The sequence below is a fragment of the Anolis sagrei genome, chromosome X, assembly GCF_037176765.1.
Source record: "Anolis sagrei isolate rAnoSag1 chromosome X, rAnoSag1.mat, whole genome shotgun sequence".
Lineage (NCBI taxonomy): Eukaryota > Metazoa > Chordata > Lepidosauria > Squamata > Dactyloidae > Anolis > Anolis sagrei.
Genome location: NC_090034.1, coordinates 24,642,257 through 24,659,195, shown reverse-complemented (window position 1 = coordinate 24,659,195; position 16,939 = coordinate 24,642,257). Strand labels below are relative to the sequence as shown.

At 41.0% G+C, this 16,939-nt stretch overlaps 1 protein-coding gene across 1 annotated transcript in view; it reads right to left on the bottom strand.

The window, feature by feature from the left end:
* ABCC6 (ATP binding cassette subfamily C member 6) overlaps positions 1-16,939 on the bottom strand; it is a 52,728-nt gene that overhangs the window by 20,618 nt on the left and 15,171 nt on the right. Inside the window, exons 9-20 of the mRNA XM_060786334.2 lie at positions 16,747-16,924; positions 11,203-11,364; positions 10,607-10,699; positions 9,967-10,170; positions 8,460-8,606; positions 8,293-8,380; positions 6,378-6,447; positions 6,117-6,243; positions 4,922-5,098; positions 3,009-3,176; positions 1,758-1,938; positions 1,370-1,457 (exon numbers count right to left, since the gene is read on the bottom strand). Of these exons, the coding sequence (XP_060642317.2) occupies positions 1,370-1,457; positions 1,758-1,938; positions 3,009-3,176; positions 4,922-5,098; positions 6,117-6,243; positions 6,378-6,447; positions 8,293-8,380; positions 8,460-8,606; positions 9,967-10,170; positions 10,607-10,699; positions 11,203-11,364; positions 16,747-16,924 (1,683 nt within the window). The remainder of the gene's footprint in view (positions 1-1,369; positions 1,458-1,757; positions 1,939-3,008; positions 3,177-4,921; positions 5,099-6,116; positions 6,244-6,377; positions 6,448-8,292; positions 8,381-8,459; positions 8,607-9,966; positions 10,171-10,606; positions 10,700-11,202; positions 11,365-16,746; positions 16,925-16,939) is intronic.

Sequence of the window (16,939 nt, the reverse complement as noted above, 5' to 3'; positions counted from 1 at the left end):
AGTGGTTCCCAACCTGTGGTCTGTAGATCACCAGTGGTCTGCAAGAACAAAAATATGGTCCACAGCTTAACTATTACTACACCGTTGCCTTGAAACCACATGGCAACTAAAGCAACTGGCTTTGCAAAGCCCTCTTATAGTGCTGAGACAACAGGGATGTCGGGAGGGGAGAGGCTGACTACCCACAAAAGATTACTACTACCACATCAGCTCTAGATTATTAAATATGGTTTTCTGTGGGCAAGCAGATGGTGACTACTGGGTGGCATATGTTCTGTATCAGAAACTAGAGCTGATGTGGTCTATGCAATGCAATTTTCTGAATCAGCATACAGAACAGATGCGATGGTCAGTGACAGGCAAGGTATGGCAGGCGTTGTGAAAAAAGTGTGAAAGGAGTGGAAATAAAATAAATAAGGTAAAATAAAATAAAATAAATAAATAAAGAGGAAAGAGGCTCCTGGATCAGGTGAATATTGCACTATATAGCACTGAATGAGACATGCAGAATGATCACAGGATGTCTAAAACCTAACTTGTTGATAGACTCTATAAGCTAGCTGGCATTGCCCCCCTTGATGTGCGATGAGAAGTTGTTGCCAATTGTGAGAGAAATAAGACTGAACATTGTGAAAGCCATCCACTATATCAGCCTCCTCCCAGTAAACTTAAATCAAGGAAAAGTTTCATGAGAACACCACTCCTCTTAATGTTCCTTCAGAAACAGGAAGAGTATCCCTCTGGGCAGCTAAACCAGGCAATTCCAACTGGATAGCCCCATGAGGGTCTTCCTCCAGGGGCAAACCAAGAATGTCCCTGAATAGACTCAGAAGCAGAGTGGGCAGATCAAAAGACAAGCTGGCAAAATGTCACAGCCTAGAAGAATCCTCCACCTTGAGCAATTGTGGAACAGAACAAATAACTCAGCATCTGTATGCTTGTCCACAATGCCCTGCCTCATGCACAGAGGAAGAATTATTTAAAGCTACAGACCATGTGGTCACCTTTGCCTTTTTTTGGTCTAAAACTATCAAGCAGCTTGCGATCCCTTTATTTTATCAGTTTTAGATAAACTATTTCATGTAATGTTTTTGACAGGAAATAAATAACCATACTAGTTTATGGCCCATGTGGCTCAAGCATCCCAATCTTCCATTAAAGGAAATGCTTGGGAACGGGCAGAGAATGGCTAGGGATGGCTTCAGTTTCCCTCCTTCAAGTAGGGCTCACTTAAGCACCTATGAGCACAACCCTGATATGTCAATGCCACCAAAGTAAAAAGAAAAAAAATAGATAACTGGGAATGTATCTAAGTGGAATTTTGAAGAGTTTGGGACAGTGCCAAATAAGTGGAGCTGCTAGTACTTACCTGTCATCTTTTCCTGGGAAAGTTATATCTCTTTTGGGGAACCTCTCAGCACTTCCTGAAGCTGTGGAATCAGTTAGTGTTGACATCTCTGAAGATAAATGAAAAGACAGTAGTGAAGCTTGACTTCTGAGAAAAAACACATCACCCTTATGGTTGCCTGTAACTGTAACAGCATATACATGTAACTATGTTGTCCTAATACTGAAAGCATTGCAAGCCACATAAAATGCCACAGCAGGCTGGATTTGCCCCACGGCCAATGCATTTGACACATGTGCTTTAGAAGTTTGATACAGCAAGCTGGAGGATTTGGGGAGTTTTGTTCAACATTTAAACTTTTACAAGCTCTGATCTGATCACGGAAGGCCAACAGTGGAGTCTGCCATACCTTGCAAATCCTGGTCCTTTTCTCCTTCTGCGCCGTGCAATCTCAAGAAGTCTGCAAAAGCTCCCTGTCTTGCCACAAGTTCCTGCCAAGAACCTGTTTCAGAGATCTCGCCATCCATTACCACGATGATATGATCCATTCTGGGCAAAAGATGGACTGCATTTGTCACCAGAAGACGGGTCTGGAAAGAAAGGGGAACCAGTGCTATCATTGACTAGGCTGCATCGTGGTGCCTTTCTTCCACATGTTGTTAACTCTTCTCCCCAGCAGTCTCTGACAACATAGTTAGTGATAAAGAATGATGGGAGAGTATTAGTTCATTAACATCTGGAGATGTTCCAGAAGCATTCTCTCCTGATGTTTCGCCTGCATCTATGGCAGGCATCCTGACCTCCCAAGCTCTGAGGATGTCTACCAGAGATGCAGGCGAAATGTCAGGAGAGAATGTTTCTAGAACATGACCATACAGCCCAGGAAATACACAACAACCCAGTGATTCTGGCCATGGAAGCCTTTGACAATACATTGAACATCTGGAGAATTTTTCTGTTTCTGGACAGCACATTTTGTTGTCATTTCCTATCAGCGATGAGAAGAGTGAAATAAACCTGAACAGCATTAACATGTCCACCTTCATATACATTTCACCATTTTATTCCATTCTGAAAATATCTGCAGTATACAGTCAGGTATCAAGAGTTTTTGGGCAGGTATGCAACCAGTCTGATGAGAGGTAATTAACAGTGTGTCTTGAACAGCAAAAATGTCAGTTCATTGCAACAAACCAGTTCTGTTTCCACCACCAGGAACCGTAAAGCTAGTGGGTTTGGATTATCCAGGAAGACACAAAAAACACATTTCATAAAATAGTAATTGTTCTCCATAACATACCGTGATGGGACAATTTATTTTCCCCATCTGTCATACTGGGATTTCATTTAACCTCAGCAAGAACATGGAAGACTGAAGGCTCTTATTGAGATTAAGTAGTTCCAAATACAGACCAGGGTTATCAAGTGCCTTCTAAAGTATTTCTGGTGTGCATATCCCATCATCCTTGGTCAATGGTCATGGTGCTTGGGCTTATGAGAGATGCACCTGGAAGGCACTAGATTATATATATCTACTCCTGGCATAGATTATATTATTTTTGTACATACTGCACCCAACGGTAAGGATTTTAAGATTCTTTCCAAGTGATAAAACAAATGAGTATCTTGGAAGAGACGGAGGAAGATGAGCTTCGAATACCTTGTTTTTCAATAAACCAGTTGGTCCAATGACTTCCTGAAAGATGTGCTGGCCAACCTGAGCATCCACAGCAGAAAGGGGGTCATCCAGAAGGTAAACCTCCGACTTCTTGTAAACAGCACGGGCCAAACTCACCCTCTGTTTCTGTCCCCCGGAAAGATTTATGCCCTGTTTTGGAAGAGAAAATGCTGTATTAGTATCATTGTCATAATCATTTGCACACAGCCGATGATGATGATGATGATGATGATGATGATGATGATGATGACAATGACGATGATGATGCAACTGGAAAAGTTTGCACGATACGAGGATTTAAAGATTGAACTGCAAAGACTTTGGTACAAGCCAGTAAAGTTGATACCAATGGTAATCAGCACACTGGGCACAGGGCCAAAAAGCCTTGGCCTGCACTTAAAAACAATCGGCACTGACAAAATTACCACCGGTCAGCTGCCAAAGGCCACCCTACTAGAATCTGTACACATTATTTGCCAATACATCACACAGTCCTAGGCACTTGGGAAGTGTCCGACATGTGATCAAATACAAAAGCCAGCATAGTGATCTAATTTGCTGTGACTTTGTTTGCTGTGTACTAATATTGTTGTGTATCAAATAATAATAATAATAATAATAATAATAATAATGCTTTATTTATATTCCTCCCAACTTATATATATTTCTTATATACTATACTTATTCCAATAAAGCCGAGTTAGTGTCTGAAAGCAGCGTCCTGGGTGTTTGTATAGCCATTGCATAATGAGATGGGATTGAATGTTTTTATAGACTAGGCACTGAAGAAGCACATGTTCCGTTGTTTCTATGTACCCTGAGTCACAGGGGCACCGTCTCTTGGAGTCTGGAGTCTTCTGGTAATGGAAGGGGAGAGAGGGATACTCTAAGGCAGGGGTCCTCAAACTGTTTAAACAGAGGGCCAGGTCACAGTCCCTTAAACTGTTAGAGGGCCGGATTACAATTTGAAAAAAACACGAATGAATACCTATGCACACTGCACATATCTTATTTGTAGTGCAAAAAATACACTTTAAAAATACAATCATTAAAATGAAGAACAATTTTAACAAATATAAACTTATTCGTATTTCAATGGGAAGTGTGGACCTGCTTTTGGCTGATGAGATAGTTGTTGTTGTTGTTCTTGTTGTTGTAGTAGTTGTATGCTTTCAAGTCATTTCAGATTTAGGTTAACCCTAAGCGAGGACTGGGTAAATGACCTTGGACGGCCGTATCTGGCCCTTGGGCCTTAGTTTGAAGACCTGAATTCTCAGGAAGACAGTCTCCAGGCGTAGGGAGGGCATTGGAGATACATCTTGGTACTTGGAAGGCTGTACAATTTGGATTGTAAACTCTCCAATGGGGTAAAGTCAGAGAAGGGGCCTAACTGGGCACCATAGAAGAGTTGTGCAACTGGTTTGGCATCAACTATTTCGAGTGCCATGGGTATGTAGTGTCCCCCTCTTGACCTGAGATAGTTTAGTATAGCAGTTGAGCTCATTTGTGCAATGTCGGCCACATGGACTCCATGGGCTTTTCTGCTGCTGGAGAAATGGAGAACTACCCTCAGATATTTGAAGCATGGGACCTGCTCCATTTTATTTCCATCTATATTCCAGAGATGAAGCTTGGGTCTTTTGGCAAATACCATGATTTTAGTTTACAGGTAGTTGAGTTGTAACTGGTTCACATTTATCAAACACGAGTTCAAAACTAGCTCCTAGAAAGAAAACAGCCTCATACAAAGAAAAAACCAAAATACAGAAATGCATGTTAGCTAGGATAATTTCAGGCAGGCACTTCCAAAAACTACAGACTCCCTCCCCACAAAAAATGAGTTTATATAAAAAAAAGAACTATTACTAGAAAGCCCATCATGAGGTAATAATAACCTTCTCTCCTATTTCTGCCTGACTTCCATTAGGGAAGCTGTCCAGGTCCGGCTGCAGTGCACAAGCGTCTACCACCCGGTTGAACCAGTTCCTGTCTACTTTTTGTCCAAACGTGATGTTGTCTTCGATCGAAGCATTTTGGATCCAAGATTCCTGGGGAACAAATGCTACTGTGCCCTGCAAAATGGAAGTTGGAGATATGTACAGAAAGCAACACAGACACGATACATGTACTGGGCTGTATACGGGTTTCTACAGCATGCTAGATTCACATTAAATTACATTAAAAATAGAAATTAAATATGCCCAATATGAGAAACATTTTACAACAAGAGGCATCCCCTTGAATTTCTGCACAATGATACAACATCAACAGGGCATAAATTCTGCGGAGTTTCAAAAAGATTCGTTCATCTAGTGATTTTTTGGAAATTTACTTTAAAAATTCAATTAATTTTTTAAAAAACCTATAAGAGGTATCCCCTTGAACTGAGACAACATAAGTTGGGCAGCAATTCTGCAAATTTTCAGAAAGATTTGTTCATGTACTGATTTTTAGGAAATTTATTTTGAAAATTCAATTTAAAATATTATTTTAAAAAACTACAAGGGGTATCCCCTTGAATTTCTGCACAATGAGTCAAAATAAGCAGGACATAAATTCTGCAAAGTTTTAGAAATATTTGTTCATCTACTGATTTTTAGGAAATTTATTTTGAAAATTCAATTAATTTAAAAAAAAAAAAACTACAAGAGGTATCCCCTTGAATTGTGGCACTGTAAGACAACATGAACAGCAAGCCTGCCAAGTTTCAGAATAATCAGTCAATCCACTGATTTTTAAGAATTTTTTCAATTTAAGCACATGTGATTAACCTAACCCAACCTTCCAAAATGTAGCTATTTCAGCACCCTGCAATACTATCCTATCTTATAATGAAATCCCTACAATAAAGCTTAGTCAGTGTAGACTCATATAATGCAGTTTTAATGGAACTGAATTGCATTTATGGGCCCACATTCACCATATAACGCAGTTCAAACTATGTAGTTCCAACATTAGTTTATTTCGCCAAACCATTGCAATGTTTGCATCAAGATATTTCACCAATGCATACATTCCAATAATTTTCACATTTGAAACTGCAAGCAAACTAGAATCCCCTTGAACTTTGCTGAACATCACAAGATTTACCTTCAATGCTAGAAAGCCTTCCGTTTTCTGTAGTTCACCAAGTAATGCTGAGAGTAGTGACGATTTCCCAGCCCCAACCTGGCCAATCACAGCACACAGGCTGCCTTGGGCGATGCTTAGATTGATCCTAGAAAAAAATAGTAATATAGGAGAACACCTACATCATCCAATAAAATCTCAGCAATAATAATCCAGAAATCCAAGAAAAGAGTTAACAACAACAACAAGAAAACAAGCAAAGCTATGTTTATGAGGTTTTACCTTTTAAGGCATGGAGGGCTTTCTCTGCTCCATGTGAAAGTTCCATTCCTTATAGTGATACAGTCTTGGGCTAAAAGACAACAAGAATATGGAGAGGCACCCATAATCCATATTTTGGTGTTGTCACTATTATTATTATCATTATCATTATTATTATTATTATTATCCCACTTTATTATCCCACTTTTTCACTCTAGAAGTCGACACTGGCTTTGACACTGTGCTATAGCTGTGATCATTTGAGTATGACTAGGGCCCCTTCTACACTGACATATGAAATCCAGATTATCTGCTTTGAACTGAATTATATGGCAGTTTAGACTCATATAATCCGGTTCAAAGCAGATAATGTGGATTGTCTGATTTGATAAATCATTATCATTATATGGAAGTTTAGAAGGGGACTGAGTCTACACTGTCATATAATCCAGTTCAAAGCAGATTAATGTGGATTATCTACTTTGATCCTGGAAGTCGTGTCTGGTGTGAGAAAATCAGACATCTACAAAGACATTGCCTAGGGGACGTCCAGATGCCAGAGGGACACAGAGTTCCATCTATGCTGATGATCGTGCCATTACCGCTCAAGCAGGGAGCTTTGAAATAGTTGAACAGAAGCTCTCCGAAGTTCTAGGTGCTCTTACTGCCTACTACAGGGGAAACCAGCTGATCCCTAATCCAGCTAAAATGCAGATGTGTGCTTTTCATCTTAAGAACAGACAAGCATCTCAAGTTCTGAGGATCACCTGGGAAAGAATTCCACTGGATTTTTGCAGCACACCAAAATACCTGGGAGTCACTCTGGGCTGTGCCCTGACTTACAAGAAGCACTGCTTGACTATCAAGCAAAAAATGGGTGATAGAAATAGCATCATACGAAAGCTGACTAGCACAACCTGGGGATCACAACCAGACACAGTGAAGACATCTGCCCTTGCGCTTTGCTACTCTGCTGCTGAATACACATGTCAAGTGTGGAATACATCTCACCACGCTGGCTCTTAATGAGACATGCTGCATTATCACAGGATGCCTATGCCCTACACCATTGGAGAAATTATACTGTTTAGCTGATATCCTTCGAGAAGCAGCAGCCAGTAATGAAAGAACCAAGAAAATGGACATCTCCGGTCCATCCTCTGTTTGGATATCAGCCAGCATATCAACAAGACATAACTTTCTAAGATCTACAGAGATACTTACAGGAACATCTAAGCAAGCGAGAGTCCAAAAGTGGGAGGCTAAAACCCCGAACCTCAATCAGTGGCTGATACCAGATGAGAAACTCCCTCCTGAGCACACAGAAGACTGGCTAACTTGGAAGGCGCTGAACAGACTGCACTCTGGCACCACAAGATGCAAAGCCAACCTTAAGAAATGGGGCTACAAAGTGGAGTCCACAACATGCAAGTGTGGAGAAGAGCAAACCGCAGACCACCTACAACAATGCAACCTTCTGCCACATGAACAATGGAGGACCTTTTCAAAGTGACACCAGAGACACTCCAAGTGGCCAGCTTCTGGTCAATAGACATTTAGTATAATGCCAAGGTTTTTGCTTGTGGTTGTTTTTATACATTATAACTGTGTTCTCAATTTGCTTTTGAAATGATAAATAAATCTGCTTTGATAATCTGTTTTATATAGCAGTGTAGAAGGGGCCTAAGTAAACCCAAGTAAGTATCCCATTCAGACTTTCAACGGATTGAATAAAGTTCTTCAGCTAGCTAACTTTAGAGAGTTGTGAAGCTAAAAATAGAGAGGACAATATATAGAATAATTTAGAGAAAAAAGTAGGATATCAGTGTAACAAATAGGAAATCCTATTGTGTGGGTCCTTTCTCTCTCACAATCTGTCATTTTGGGGATAAAGGGGGAGAATTCCACCTACAGAAAGAAACTCCATCATACTCACTGCCATCTAAAGAATCGGATTCTGCATTAGTTTGATCCAGATCTTCAAGAGAAAGAAAAGCAGCTAAACGGTTTAAGGAAACTTTGGCCTGGAACAAAACACACACACGTCGCACTCCTGTTACAGTTGTGCAACCCAGCCTTGTGTAAAATCAATCCGTAACTCACCTGCACCACCGAGTTAATGGAAAATGGAAGAAAAGAATGAGCTGTGTTGAGTATGTTAACCAAAGCCAGAGAGACAAAGGCTTTCTGGGCACTGAAAATGTTTCTCTCATTTGCTAGCGTGTAGACTGCAAACATGATGAATGAAATCTGTATGGGGGGAATGGAAAGGCAGGTAGTATGTTTTATTGATTAGCCCATTGGCCGTATCAAAAACATTTGACAAACGCATGCATATACACATACAGTATCACATAAGTTAAAATAAACACGCGGTTAACAAGGTCCCAATCCAAATCAGATATCTGCATCACCTCTACAGGAAAGGCAGGTGAAAAGGAGGAAATAACACAATGTAACATGATTTTTGTTCCTGGGTTATAAATGTCATTTCCTAATTAATTCTATCCATTGTAGATCAGCCACCAGAGGCTGATAGTTTAGCTGATGATCCAAAGAGGATTGTGAACTTTCCTGTGGCACAAAATGATGGGCTTTCAAGTCTAGGAAATTCAAGTCTGGGAAATGATGGTTCTCTCTGTGAGAAAACCGGCTCAGAAAGTGCAGGGCCTCAAGGACATCCGGGAGAGTTAGAAGTAGCAACAGTAGCAAGTAGGAATTGAGTGAAGAGCTGAGTGATAAGGAGGATTCCCATGGTAACCCACCTGTAGCTACAGAGATCAACAAAGGTCTCTGTTTACAAATCAGAGCTAAAAATAAATTGTGTCATTCAGAGGGATTATGTAGGAAAGTTGTGAAGGAAATTCATGGGAAACTGAGTGATTTCATGGGTGTCTATTAAACAAGTTGTTTACCTTAAGTTCAGTTCAGGCAACGCTACATTAGTGTAAGAAGCTAATCCTGAGTTCTCTTGTTCGTTGTTCAAGTCAAGCTCTGATTTTGGATTTTATATATATCCTGGAAGTTTTCTATGTTCTTGTTCATGTACTGCTGTTCAAGTTTTACTAGTTATGCCTTCTTGATAGTGGACTTATGCTGTATCTGTGATTTCTGGCTGTTCCTAGATTTGTCAGCTCTGGAACTTTATAAGACATTTGGATTATTTTTTGGTTATCACCTGTTGCTAAACCTTTTTGGATTCTTTCTTATTCCTGATTTTTATATGTTTTTACAATTAACTGTTGACTTATATTCCTGGACTCTTGTGTGGTGTGCTGGTCATAGGTGTTTCCAGGCCTAGAGTGCAACACTATCATAAAATCATGGAAAAAGGTTTTTCATGGAAACTGCAAAAGCCTAATCTTCACGAGATGGACATTATCCTGGAACACATTTGGCTATAGTTTTTCAATGAATAGTTCATCGAACTCAACTCAACATAGTTTATGCCACAAAAAAAGTTGTTAGAGTAGAACAACTACTTTCAAAGTAAGAACTGCACAACTGAACGGGAAATAACACTTTTAAACCAGGAACAGAATGTTTTTCAAATGTTATATAGTGTAATATAATAAATGCATCTTTTGTTTGGTTGGATAAAAGCGCTCACCAGAAATGTTGATGACTGGAAAGAAATGAGAGATGCTGAGAAGAGGAACTGGGACTTCCGGAGTGCTTGCAGCTCTTGAGTTCGGACACTCATCACTCTGCCCACAAACGTGTCTTCCCAGCCATGGAACTTCAGGGTTTTGATATTGCTGAGAATGGCGCTGGTAAGTTTGGCACGGCTGTCCTTATATGTCATCTGAACTTCCTTTTCTCCCCAGTTTTTAAAATTATTGGTTAGATGTAAGTAATTTGTAGCATTATCACAATTACATATACGCAACAATATATTATTATTATTATTATTATTTACCTCATATAACACATTATGTTGATTACATTTTATCTTTTACTGTTCTATCCATCTATTACTTATACCTATCCATTTTTTCCTCCCCACTCCCTCTGGGACAGTTATAACTCTGTCCTCATATCGTGTAAGCTTTTATTATTTACAATGTATAATATATAAATTTATTATTTATAATAACTGATGAAGCTTAGTGAAATGTAAGGTATACTTATCTAAATAAATTAATGGTCTGATCTGGCATAAGACAGTTTTCTATTTTCCTAGGTTAATCAAAAGTTTGACGAGCTATTAAAAAATTAATAGGCGATCATTGGTTGGTAAAAGAGCATACCTGGAACTGAGTCCTCTTCTTTGCAATAAAAAAATTAAGTGGCAAGAGGAATAAAAAAACAACAACTGCCGTCAAAGCAGATGGTCCCAGGAGCTAATGGAATGCAGTAAAACAAAACAAAAGCATCATGTAAGTTAAAAATAGGTAATGAGAATATGCTTGTGTTCTAAATACTGTAATCAGGAGGTCTAAAAAGTGCAAATAGATTCCTCTACACCAGTAGTTCCCAACCTTTTTTGACCAGGGACCACTCTCCAACATTAGTACCAAAAGAGTTATGAATCAGTTTTTGGTCAACTTTAGATTTGGTTTGGTTATTTGATGTGCTGATTCAGAAAATTGCATTGGATAGAGCACATCAGCTCTACTTTCTGATGCAGAACATATGCCATCCAGTAGTTGCCATCTGCTTGCCCACAGAAAAACTTATTTAATAAGCCTTGGCACTATAAGAGGATTTCGCGAGACCAGTCACTCTCGTTGCAACAGTGTAGTAATAGTGAGAGTGCGGACCATATTTTGGTTGTTGCAGACCACTGCTGGTCCACAGACCACAGGCTGGGAACCACTGCTCTACAAAGTAAGAACAATATTACCTGCCAAAGAAAGACAAAGCAGATGACAATTCGAATGGGAGCAAGCCAAGTCCCATTAAAATAGATAATGAGGTCCATTAGTTTTTGTACATCAACAGACACCAAGTTCACAATTTCTCCCACCGTTGCTTCTTTCTTGGCTGCGTTCGACATAACTAAGAGCTATAGGAGAGGAAACAAGATCAAACAGGTCATATATTTCCTGTTATTTGGATAACAGAATTAATCACGAAGACTGAATGTACAAACCTTTCTGGTTTTACTGTTGAAAAAGTATCAACATCAATAATCACCCCTTTGTTTTGTTTATCTCTGTCCTGTGTATTTAAATTCTTCTATATATATAAAAATGCTCATGTCGTAATGAGTGGCTTAAAAGCAAAACAACTGCTGGGCCAATATCCACCAAATTTGGCAACAAAACTCCTCACCATACAAGGTGTGACCATCAATAATAAAAAATAAAATAAAACTGAAAACAACTTAGAAATCCTTAATAAAAGGAGAAGCCATTACAGCGCATGCGTGCAGCTGTGGGGGGAGCGCACGTGCATGTGAGAGAGCTCCTCCATCATCTCGCAGCAGAAATTGTGGCGGCAACGGCTGCTGGGCCTCCCGGAGCCAGCCACAGCTCCACCAAAATTTAAAATCTGAAACACCAGCCTGACCGACGGAGACAGAGGGGCCTCTTCGAGCGAGGGAGCAGAAGCAGGAGGCGCCTTCTCCACTCCGTCGCTGTGCTGCTGGTGCTGAGCCTGCAGTGCTCTGATCCTTCCTTCCCTTATCTTCTGTTTTTCCTTTCTTCTGTTGTTCTTATTCTTATTATTAACCTGAAGCTGGCTATCTCTCAGGAGTGGTTAGATTGTGCTTCTCCCATTTCCCAAAAGGGGCTGGTCTGGATGGCCCCTTCAGGTCTCTTCTATACTAGGATTCTTCTATTATTATTATTATTATTAATAGTAGTAGTAGTAGTAGTAGTAGTATTATACTGAGGCTGAATGGCCATCTCTCAGGAGTGGTTTGACTGTGCTTTTCCCTTATGCCAGAAGGGGTTGGACTAGATGGCCCTTGGAGGTCTCTTCCATAAAAATGCTCTGTGCATAATGACTGCCTTAAAAACAAAGAACCAATGAACGAAATCACACCAAATTTGGCAAAAAAAATGTCTCACAACACAAGGAGTGACCATCACTCAAAAAATTATGATTTTGTCATTTGGGAGTTGTAACTGCTGGGATTTATAGGTCACCTATATTCAAAGAGCATTCTGGACTCCACCAACGATAGAACTGAACCACACTTGGCATACAGGAATCCCCTGACCAAAAGAAAATATTGGAAGGATTTGGTGGGCCATTGACCTTCAGTTTTGGAGTTGTAGTTCACCTACATCCAGAGACCACTACAGACTCAAACAATGATGGATCTGGACCACACTTGGCACAAGCACTCAATACACCCAAATATGAACACAGATGGAGTTTGGGGGAAATAGATCTTGACATTTAGGAGTTTTAGTTACTGGGATTTATGGTTCACCTGCAATCAAAGAGCATTCTGAACCCCACGAACGACAGAATCAGAGCAAACTTCCCACACAGAACCCCCATGACCAACAGAAAATACTTGAGGTCATCCAATCCAGCTCCCTTCATCAGGGCAAGAAAATGTAATCAAAGTCCTCCTCACAAGGACCCATCCAGCCATAGACATAGATAGATAGATAGATAGATAGATAGATAGATAGATAGATAGATAGATAGATATGATTCACACACAGAGATATAGTATCATAGATTTGAAAGGGACCCTTAAAGAAGGACAACTATATGTTCCGTGTTCCAGGGTGGGCAAACCAGGCACTCTCCACATCAACACTGACAAAGAAACAGCAAGAAATACTGTTTACCCACAAGCAGAAATAAATTACATATATTAGAAACCAACACTTTCTCATTACTTTATTTGCCAGATCAACAGACTGGGCCACAGCAACACGTGGCAGGGGACAGCTAGTTATTATATGTATGTCTGTATAAAATATCAAGCAAGGTGACCTCCTCATGAACTATGACCAGCATCTCAGGACTCGGGTATTGCAGAACTTCCTGGGTCTTCATCCTTAAACAACGGACTTTGCAGAAATTCTTAAGCATGGACAATAGACAAATGGCCCCTTTCCTTGGGCTTCGGGGGGTCTTTTGACTAGGCCACCTGAGTATTGGGGACCAATGGACATGGTAATCATTTGGCACAAAGGACATTTCCCCCAGTGGAAGGAAATGTTGCCGTTTCTTTCAACAAAGCCATTCCCCTTTCCAGAAGAATAAATCCAAAGATCCTATCAAGGAAACCAGTATCACTGAACTTTTGACAATGGGCTGGCTCTTCGGGGTCTGATAAAAATGTTATTTCAGACCTCTGAAACAATAGTCAGGTCGGGGCTTGAGGGCTTACAGCAATCATCTTTGATCGTTTGGCATTTTGGGTCTGCAATGTGCCTGTGCCGTCACACCCAGACACTATAAAGTTAAAACTAAGATGTGCTTCTCTTTATCCGGGTGAACTGCGGGTGCCTTACTAAGAAGCTTAGGATTCTCAGCAACTGAGGCCACTCCAGATTTGAACATCAAACAGAACATTTATTTCTCAAAGTCCTTGACCTAGCACAGCTAGTTGAAGTTACAAACACAAGTTACAAACATAAACAGTCAACTTGTGACATTATATAGATGTTCCTTCCTTCCTTTTTTCTTCAGCTACTGAGTTAACTTCCCCCAACGGTAGAAAAATCCTGAGATCCTTTACCCTAGCCCTGAGCTGCTATTTCCCTATCTAAGCTCAAGGTTAGTTTGGGGATGAAGTAATAGAGCCTCTCCCAATGGCAGAGAAATCCTGAGATATTCTCTGCCCTAGTGCTGAGCTGCTATCTTTTTTTTTTTAAAGAATATTTTATTGATTTTCTAGCATATACATCGAACATCGAAAGAGTGAGAACATCGAAAGAGTGAGAACAATATTTTAAAGAAAAGTTCAGAAAAATAGAGAAAAAGGAGGAAGAAAGAAAAAAAAAAAAGAAAGAAAGAAAGAGACATATACACATAACAAAACCCTAAACCAAACGAATCCTACTAATTAAAATTGACTTCCATTTCACACTTCGGTTTCTTAGTCCATTTATTTCTCTTTTACAACCTCCAGTTCCTCTTGTTCTCTTCTTCTTTTATCATACTCATAAAAGAGAGCCCAGTCGGTTCTCTTTATCATCTTCTGAGCTGCTATCTTTAGAGAGCAGGTCTTCCCCTATCTGAGCTCAGCACCAGTTTCAAAGGCAAGAGGGTAAGTACTCACGATGGCCTGTCCGAGCTGCCTAGCTTGACCACAAGCACATCTGAGGCTTTTTCTAAACTGAAGAAGGCAGGAGAGCTTCTCCAAAATGGAGATCTCATCCCCAGGAAAAAGGGCGGTCTCTGGACCAAAGAGATACTTTTATAAGCCAATAACAACAAAAGGCTTTGCAGGCTGGCTTTAAGTCCCTGTTAATTGTTAACTTTCAGAGTGCTGCTGAGACTGTAGCAACCCTGAGGAAAATGCAAAAGGATGCTATTTCATGCAACTAATGGGCAATGCAAACCAAGCTCCTGGAAGACAGAACAGGGCCATTTATAATCCTGTCATCAAGCCACTTTTTCATTGATTTCTCTGCTGCCCACCTCCTTTCACCTCATTGGCTGAGTGGCCAAAGCAGGGCTTGGGCTCTCATTGGATGAGCCACATCAGCCCCTGGCCACTCCTCCCGGCGCACTGACATCACAGCCAATCATAATGAAGCCGGCTCAGAGGGGTGGGGGTGGGAAATTTGAATTTTAAAACTGTATATAGTCCATAATTCCCTGCTCAGGAGTATATCAGCTCCTTTGCAGATTACTACAGTCATCATCATTGAGGTGCTCAAGCTCCAGCGCCCCGACAAGGCGGTGATCCTTTGCTGGAGGATCTACTTCTACTTCTACATCTACTTCTGCTTCATTGACTATTCTAAAGCCTTTGACTGTGTGGATCATAATAAATTGTGGCAAGTTCTTGGTGGTATGGGGATACCAAGTCACCTTGTCTCTCTCCTGAGGAATCTGTACAAGGACCAAGTAGCAACAGTCAGAACTGACCACGGAACAACAGACTGGTTCAAGATTGGGAAAGGCGTACGGCAAGGCTGCATCCTATCACCCAACCTTTTTAACTTGTATGCAGAACACATCATGCGATGTGCGGGGCTGGATGAATGCAAAGCTGGGGTGAAAATTGCTGGAAGAAACATTAACAACCTCAGATATGCAGATGACACCACCCTGATGGCCGAAAGCGAGGAGGAGCTGAGGAGCCTTCTAATCAAGGTGAAAGAAGAAAGCGCAAAAGCCGGGTTGCAGCTAAATATCAAAAAAACCAAGATTATGGCAACAAGAATGATTGACAACTGGAAAATAGAGGGAGAAACCGTGGAGGCTGTGACAGACTTTGTATTTCTAGGTGCAAAGATTACTGCAGATGCAGACTGTGGCCAGGAAATCAGAAGACGCTTACTTCTTGGGAGGAGAGCAATGTCCAGTCTCGATAAAATAGTGAAGAGTAGAGACATCAGACTGGCAACAAAGATCCGCCTAGTCAAAGCCATGGTATTCCCTGTAGTAACCTACGGATGTGAGAGCTGGACCTTAGGGAAGGCTGAGCGAAGGAAGATCGATGCTTTTGAGCTGTGGTGCTGGAGGAAAGTGCTGAGAGTGCCTTGGACTGCGAGAAGATCCAACCAGTCCATCCTCCAGGAAATAAAGCCTGACTGCTCACTGGAGGGAAAGATACTAGAGACAAAGTTGAAGTACTTTGGCCACATCATGAGGAGACAGGAAAGCCTAGAGAAGACAATTATGCTGGGGAAAGTGGAAGGCAAAAGGAAGAGGGGCCGACCAAGGGCAAGATGGATGGATGGCATCCTTGAAGTGACTGGACTGACCTTGAGGGAGCTGGGGGTGGTAACGGCTGACAGGGAGCTCTGGCGTGGGCTGGTCCATGAGGTCATGAAGAGTCGGAGACGACTGAACGAATGAACAACAACAACAGTCATCATTCTTTCCAGCTGGAATAGAAAATAAACCTCGATGGCCTTGCTTCATCCTGGTAAGATTTATTGGGAAATAGGGAAACTTTTATTGGTGGTTATTGTCTCGCCAGGCATAGTGAACTCTCCTTTTGGGCCTTCGCCAGCCTCTGCTCAGGCAGGGCCCCTAAAATCGTGCTCTACTTCAACTGCATTTGGAAATTGCAGGACAGCCATCACACAGACAGCCAAAGAAAAATGGTTTGACATCATTAACGAAGATATGCGTGCTGCCAACCTGAGACCTGAGGATGTCCAAAACAAAGCCTTGTGGAAACGACAGTCACTATGCTAACCCCTCCATTGGGAAAATAGCTCAGAAAGAAGAAGGAGTGAGATGGAAGAAGGAAGGGGGAAAACATACTGAAAGCTATGAGAAGAGCAGGGTTTACCTTTCGATAAACAAGGCCCGTAATTGCTGTTTTTAACCTCACTCCCAAAACAAGGCACATGTACATGTAGTGCTGCTCAAACAACGTCTGGAGACAAGCCAAGAGGAACATCACAGCAGCATAGAAATAGCCTTTCCAGGAAGGAGCTTCTGGAGCAGTGATGAAATCTAGGAAAACACTATAAGGAGAGGAG